At 39.6% G+C, this 7,776-nt stretch overlaps 1 protein-coding gene across 1 annotated transcript; it reads right to left on the bottom strand.

The window, feature by feature from the left end:
• Positions 1–6,131: 6,131 nt before the first annotated feature.
• LOC103724874 (olfactory receptor 14A2-like) lies at positions 6,132–7,079 on the bottom strand. The gene has a single exon (XM_008822020.1). It carries the CDS (start codon positions 7,077–7,079, stop codon positions 6,132–6,134), a length of 948 nt encoding a protein of 315 aa, XP_008820242.1.
• Positions 7,080–7,776: the final 697 nt, after the last annotated feature.

Raw genomic sequence — 7,776 nt, forward strand, 5'->3', positions numbered from 1 at the left:
AATTTACTGCTTATGTTTTAAGAATGGTTATTGGTCATTATTCACAAATGGCAGCATTGGCATGAAAGATCATGAAGGCATACGTTATTGTGTTTTTTAAACATTTATTTAATTTTGTGTGTCTTTGTCTGCATATGTGCACATAATTGCAGGTGCCTGCACATATAAGAAGAGAGTGTAAGATCTCCTGATTGGAGTTACAGATAGTTGTGAGGTGCCTGATATGGATACCCACTAAGAGTAGTATGTGTGCTTAACCATTGAGCCGTCTCTCCAGCTTCATGAAGGTACACTTTCAATCAGTATATACATTAGGCCTTTTTTCCTGCTCCCAAAATTAATAACTTGTTAGGGCTATTAGGTTAGCCTTTGTGAGAAGATGAAGGAGATATTGAGAATGTTGCAAATATTTTTCTTTTGTTGACCATTTCATATCTTGCATAACTTCTCCATTTTAACCACAACTACTCTCACCAGTAAACCATAGCCCTGTCCAAATTGTCCAGGAACTGGTCTCTTAATTCAGGTCACTTGGCACAGGTGGAGGAGATAGCATCAGTACACAAAGGCGCCAAGAAATAAGTTTCCATGGACATCCTGATTAGGGAAGTATTTGGATCTCCAAAAATTTCAGTGACTCATGAGTTCCCTAGAAAGACTGAATGATATTTTGCAACCCTACTTCTGCCTAAAGAGGGTATCTTTTTAAATCCAAGAACATATTTTACCTGATGCAGTATAAGGGATTCTAATGATTGCCCAAAGCTTGGTGGCTTACAGGAATATTCAACTAACAATGCCGTAGCTACCACAGGTATGGGTGTACATGTGGAGACTGAGTAAGGACCAGAAATAGAGGAATGCAGGGAGCCAGGAGATTAAAGAAGATTCATGAAGCCACTGGTAACTGTAACATGCTTTATTCTCCATGGGTGCACAGGCACATAGTCAGCTGGCCACCAGGTAGGACCATGTGTCCTTATTCCCAAGGCCTTTGTTTTATTGGATATTGCTCACAGATGTCTTCTTGCCAAGACTGGTAACATAACTGATTACAACACTGTTTACTTTTGGGGTTTCCAGACAACCACTGGGAGCCATTTTGTGCAGACTCAGCTCTCCAGATGTCTAGCATGGGCCATCTTGGAAGTGTAAGCCGAAATACACCCTTCCTCCCCAAGTTGCTTTTGGTCATGATGTTTATCATAGAGAAAGAATGCAAAGAACATTGTGCTAATTCAAGATGGAGCTAGCTGTGCTACCCATAGTGTCAAGATATATCCCAAGTATTGTAAAGTCATCAGAAAAAAATGTCAGTCTTTTCCAAGGAAATAAATTTCCCCTCTGGCTGGTACCGGGTTTCAGCCTTTTTATTCTCTGAATAAAAGATTTCTGGGGAAATTCCTAGTTTTTAGTTTTCACTGTCTGATATCCACAGAGAATAACACAAGTGTCTTTAGCATGTATTCAATTCTTCCAGGATGCTTATAGTTAGAACATGAAGAAGCAGAAATAAACAAAACATAGTAATACAGGAGAGAGGTCAGGAAGTACAAATGAAAGTTAACTAAGTGTGCTGAGATGGATCAAAACTTGTTTCCCTCACTTGACTAGTGCCCTGTGCTACCCAGTGCTAGAACAGTTTAGCCTATAGATAATGCTGGATGTTGTAGCTGACTTGTGATTTAGCTGCTTGTGTCTTGGTCGTTAGCCTCTGGGTGCACTGAGATGAGATTTCAGTTTTGAAATTTGATCCTTATCATGTTTTGGACCAGAAGGATGAAAATGAGCCTTGGGGACCCATCTGTAATCCATATATGGAGGTGCTAGGCACTGGGACTCTCAGGCAGTAGAGTCAGCTTTTGCATCACACTGGCATCTCCTCCTTCAGACACTAACCTGAGCCTTAGAACAAGGGCACATTTCTTGGCGATTCCTAAGGTATGAAGAAGGGCAGGAATGTTTCACCACTGCTCCTGTTACTGTCCAGTACCTGAACCACCATCCCAGCAGGTCTAGCAGAAGAAGAAAGGGAGAGAGAAAGGAATAAGACAGTAGATATGGGCAAACAAAGTACCAACAGAGTGGGAAAGTTTGGGGTAACCATGATGTTTGAAAGTTTTATGGGTACAGGGCTACCATGTGGGTCTTAACTGCTTTGTTAGTACCATGATGGCCGCCCATACTCATTCAGTGTCATCTCGGCTGCCCACATGACCATCATCATCTTTAATTGGCAACTTTGGTGGCTGTAACCACCATTTAGTAGTACTGCTGCTGTCTGCTTGGCCTATAAGGAGTACACAGGTATTATGGAGTCTTACAACATGCTTCTGTGGTATGTTGGGGTGGAGGGATGAGACTTTGTACGTGAATAAGTCTAATTAATTTTTAAATGGATTATATTTTATTTTTTGTGTATGAGTGTATTGCTTGCGTGAATGTAAGTGCATCTGTGTCATGAAATGTCTGTGGTGGTCAGAGAAGGGTATCAAATTCCCCTGGAACTGGATTTATAGATGGTTGTTAGCTACCATGTGGTTGTGGGGAATCGAACCTGACCTCTGAAAGAACAGTCTGTGCTCTTAACTACTGATCCGTTTCTTCAACCTCTAGTCCAGGCATTTTTGGAGAACTTGAAATAGCAGCTTGCACCACGGGCATGTGTCCTCAGGAAAGACCCCAATGATGCCCAGATGAAGTGGGCACATGTGCTTTGTGGCCCTGACATCCAGCAGGGCAAGGAGAAAGTCAGCATGTACTTTCAATCCCTGATGACCCCACAGTCAGGTATAAAAAGGGGAAGTAAATGGATTGCATCTGATGCCCCCAGCCTACTGTTTGTCATTTCCTTAGAGTTTGCCTAAGAAGCTCTACAAGTAATGTGAAATGGGTAGGCAAAGAAAGGAAGAAAAATGGAGTAGAAAGTTTTTAAGAGGTTAAAGCCATTAATTATACCACCTGGATGGTGGCTAGCCAAACTCTTATAGCCATAAATCAGGATGTGGTAAGAACCAGCTTGTATTTCCAAGAACTTTTTTCTTGGAAGAAAGCATTGGAATAAGGACACATGGATACCTTTTAAAGAAAGAAAAGCACTTACAGTATTGGAAGTTGGGAAGGGGATGAAGACATGGCCCAGCATTAAAAGTACTAATTGCTCTTGCACCAGACCCAGGTTCAAATCCCAGCACACACATGGAAGCTAAAAACTGCCCATAATTCAAGTTCCAGGTTGCATTCCCTCCTCTGTAATTCATGGGCATTGCACAACATGGGTGCAATTTACATAACATTCATACACATAAGAATAAATTGTAAGTGGGGCTAATAAAGTTGGAAATGGGTCAAAGCTGGATAAAACTCAAAGTGTCAATGGCCATATGCCTGGAATCTTGTGACTGCATTGTATGTTGTATTGCTTTTCTTTTGCAGTGACAAAAGAAACACTGACCCAGGCAGCATATAGAAGGAAGAGTTTATTTAACTTATGGTTCCAGAGGGATTACAATCCATAATGGTGGGTCAGCATAGTGGCAGGAGGTGACTGGAGCAACATTCACAGTTTCCAGCAGGTACAGAAAACAGAGGTAACTGGAAGTCCAGCAAAGCATAAGAACTCTGTAAGTCTTCCCCCAGTGACATGTTTCTTCGAGCAATACCACACTTTCTAAGACTTCCCAAAACAGTGCCAATGACTGGGAACAAAATGTCCAAATGCTTGGAGCTTGTGGGGGACAGTCTCATTCAAATCACCACATGTCATTTACATACCACACATTTTTCTATGCTACACTTTGTTACATATATGCCATGGACAGGGGAATTTACAATATTTCTGTCACTGCTTTCATTCGTATACTGTTCTTCACACATCTGGAACCTCCTGCTCCATCCCATTCTCTTGTCTCAGCAGGTGTTATGCAGGATAAATGGTGGTTTCTTCCATGCCTGACTTGTGCAGGCAGTAAGGAGCTATTTGGGTCTGACTTTAGAGAAAAGGGACTATAATGCAGCAAGTAAGTTTCATATAGGGCCAGAGAAAAGGATTGAAACAAGTGGAAAGTTTGTTGAACAGGGACATAGACTGTGATAATATAGTTTCAAATACGGCTCTCATCAGACCTCTAGCAGCAGAGAGATTTTAGTTAAATTTCTTGGCTAATTCACCAAGATGTTCTAAAGGAGGTCGACCAGGGAACTCCTGTATTCTTTACCCAATTCTTGGTTTTACCAATGAGGTAATTTATAGACAGACATAAAGGTGAGTAAATGAAAGTTTATTTTTAAAAGCTGAAATCATATGAGATATAAAAACCAACAGCATTGCCAGCAACTTTGCATGTGAGGACCATGCTGGCAAAGGAGGGCTTGCTCCTTTCATTTGGTAGCAGATGTTATTAAGGGGTATCTCCAGGATGATAGAGATTGTATGTATCCTATTTTGTTGTAAATCAGATACTGAGTCTGTATTGAGGTTGAATAAGCTAAAGTTATGTACAAATAGTGAAAGAAATCAGGAGTTCAGCATGGTGTGATTTATTTTTACAAAAATTTGTACTAAGTGATCAAGTGACACTAGTGTGAGTTGTTGCATTGGTAATTTGATGGAGGCCTTGGGGAAGTTCATATTGCTCAGATGGTTTGTAGTAGACTTTCATGACCCCAGAGCATATATCCATCTTTTTCATATTGACTGATTGAGAAGGACCATAATTTGTCTCATTGTGTACTAGGCAAAGATGGGCTAGGATAATGACAAACCTAGACAGTGACTGAATCCATGCATGCCTCCTTTCCTAGTAACCTTTGGTCAGAATGATTATAAAATATTTCTAGGGCTGGAGAGATGGCTCAGCAGTTAAGAACATTGCCTGCTCTTATAAATAATCCAGGTTCAAATCCCAGCGCTCACATGGTAGCTAATAATAGTCCATGACTCTAGTTCCAGGGGATCCGACATCCTCCATTGACCTTTGTGGGCATTGCATAACTCAGGTTATCTACATGCAGGGAGGCAATGCACTCATACACATAAAATTAAAAAATAATTAAATAAAAACATTTTGGTTAACATCACTGAAAGTGAGCATAGCATTATAGAAAATCATAGAAAACTTTGGATTTTTTCTAACTAATTAAATAAATTTCAAACTCTTATTTTGATAAAACAGAGTCTCTAGAAATTAAGACATGCTAAGGAAATATATCCGTGTTGACGACACTAGTGAACTAACCAAAAGAAATCAGTGATGGCCAAGTGATTTCTGCTGTAATTATAATAGATTCCATAGTTTTTGTACAGCTCAAATGGAAAGCATTCACCTTCACACAGTTAGAGGTAAATCTATCCTGGATTATAGACATTTGGTCCAGGCAGGTAGGTCATACAACTATAGAATGCCTTGTTGCTCTTCTAGGAGCACTATGTAAATCTGTTCTGATTCTGCTTTATGGACTGGGGTCAATCTTCAGAATGCTCTGGGATCACTTTTTTGCTTTCCCAGTAATTGTTCTGCTGCAAAACTAGTCAGAGTTTCATGGAAAATCAGTGTGAATCTGTCTCGATAGCTTCCATGCTTTCCATGCTGTGGTACCATTTAACTATTTTAACTCTTTTGTTTGATACACTGAATGAAAGAGGAATTGATTTAGCAAATGACTAAGCACGATATCTTACTATAAACATATCAGTTCAGGGTTATAGAGATGGCTCTGCATGTAACAGTGCATGTTGTCAACCTAAGGACATGAATTAAACCCCTGGGTATCACAGGGTAGAAGAAGAGAACTGACTCCTGAATGCTGTCCTTTCACTACCACATTAATGCTCTCACCTGATTTCCATCCACTACATAAATAAACAGAAACACACACATGCACTCAAAATTAATAACAATGTAAACTGAAAAACACAATCATTTTAGACATTTATAGCTCTGAATTTGGAAGGCTTTGTAAAAGAAGAAAACAAAGAACAATTGTGACTCTAAATGGGAACTTGACAAAATCAAATATCAGGTAAACTAGTGAGTGCTTTATATTGTGGGAATTTGTTATCATATTTCTAAACGTAAAAATTCTAAAACTTTTTTTAGAATCTGTGAGGCATAATGTGACTATCAAGCCCTTTACAGTGTTAAGTGGAGTGAGCCCCTTGAAAAGACATTTTCTAGTAATCTCCTCAGAGCACATTTGACATCAGCATTCCTCAAGCTGTAGATCACAGGATTAAGTGCTGGAGGCAGCAAACTGTATATCATAGCAAACAGTCTGTCTGTAATTGGAGAAGTAGATGATGTCTTCAGGTAAACAAAACAAGCAGTTACAAAAAAAATAGTGAAAACGATGAGGTGAGGCAGGCAGGTGGAAAAGGCTTTGGACTGACCTTTACTGGTAGGAATCTTCAGCACAGTGGAGAAAATGTAAAAGTAAGAGATCACAACACAGATGATACATAACAGGCCTAGACACAGGCCAATTCCAAAGCTTGTATAAATGACCATCATTGTACCAGAGCAGGCAATCCTCAGTAATGAAGGAATGTCACAGAAAAACTGTGGGATCACATTGGAGCCACAGAGAGGCAGGGAAAATGCGCCGGCTGTGTATATTACTCCAAGGAGTAACCCAGTGGCCCAGAAAAAGGCTGCCATCAGCACACAGGCACCATCACTCATGATGGCCTCATAGTGCAGGGGACAGCAGATGGCTACATAGCGGTCATAGGACATGACAGTCAGGACAAATACATCTCCTGCTGAGAAAGAAGTCATTAAAAGTATCTGGAGAGCACATCCTAGGATGGAAATGGAATTGTTATGAGTTAGGCTATTGACAATGAAATTGGGGATTGGGACTGATACAAAGAAGACATCCATCAGGGACAAATTCTTCAGGAAGAAGTACATGGGTGTTTGGAGCTTCAGGTCCAGGGAGATGAGAGTGATGATGAGGAGATTACTCATTAGGGCTGCCAGATACATCACCAGGAAGAGCACTCCACACAAAGTCTGAAGCTCCTGGACATCAGAGAACCCAACAAGGATGAACCTGGTCACTGCAGTGACATTGGACATAGTGGGTTCTTTCCACTACCTGTCAGGTGATGAGAAATGAACAAAGAATTGACACTGTCTCAGTGAGTTGCACAAAAACAGTAATACTCAGTTGAAATGTTTCAGAAAACTACCTTAAATACCTGTAAATTTGAACTAAATTCTTGTGTATTTCTCTCTGTCTCACCCTTATCACTCCTAATCTTGTAACTTTTCCTTTTCTTCCTTTTTCTTAGAATTTCATATATTATTACTGTATTTACATCATTTCTATGGATGTATTACCTTGAATATTCCAGATTCTCTCTGTCTCTGTCTCTCTCTCTCTGTCTCTCTCTTGCCCTCTCTCCTTTCTTTCATTCAACAATATTTCTTTTTCCTCCCTCTCTATCTCTTTCTCTCCTGTGTCTTTTATTCTAGACATTTTACTTATGGCTCTGGGTATGCTAAGCTTAATTTCCTACTACTAACTATAGTACAACAGCCATCTTTTTAAATTAACAAGATTTAACCTGAATAATATGTGATATTGATTGGACTTATATTAAAGTTGTAATTTTGATGTTTGTGTAAGAATTTTCATGGTTTAAAGTTGGGGTGGGCTTGTTTACATTTAATAGTAATAACCTATTATTTTATTAATATTGAGCATATCAATTATCTAGAGGAAAGAATTTTGAATGTGTGAACAATAAGGCATGATATATGCTTAAGATCA

The sequence above is a fragment of the Nannospalax galili genome, unplaced genomic scaffold (assembly GCF_000622305.1).
Source record: "Nannospalax galili isolate Female #2095 unplaced genomic scaffold, S.galili_v1.0 scaffold789, whole genome shotgun sequence".
In the NCBI taxonomy this organism is placed as follows: Eukaryota; Metazoa; Chordata; class Mammalia; order Rodentia; family Spalacidae; genus Nannospalax; species Nannospalax galili.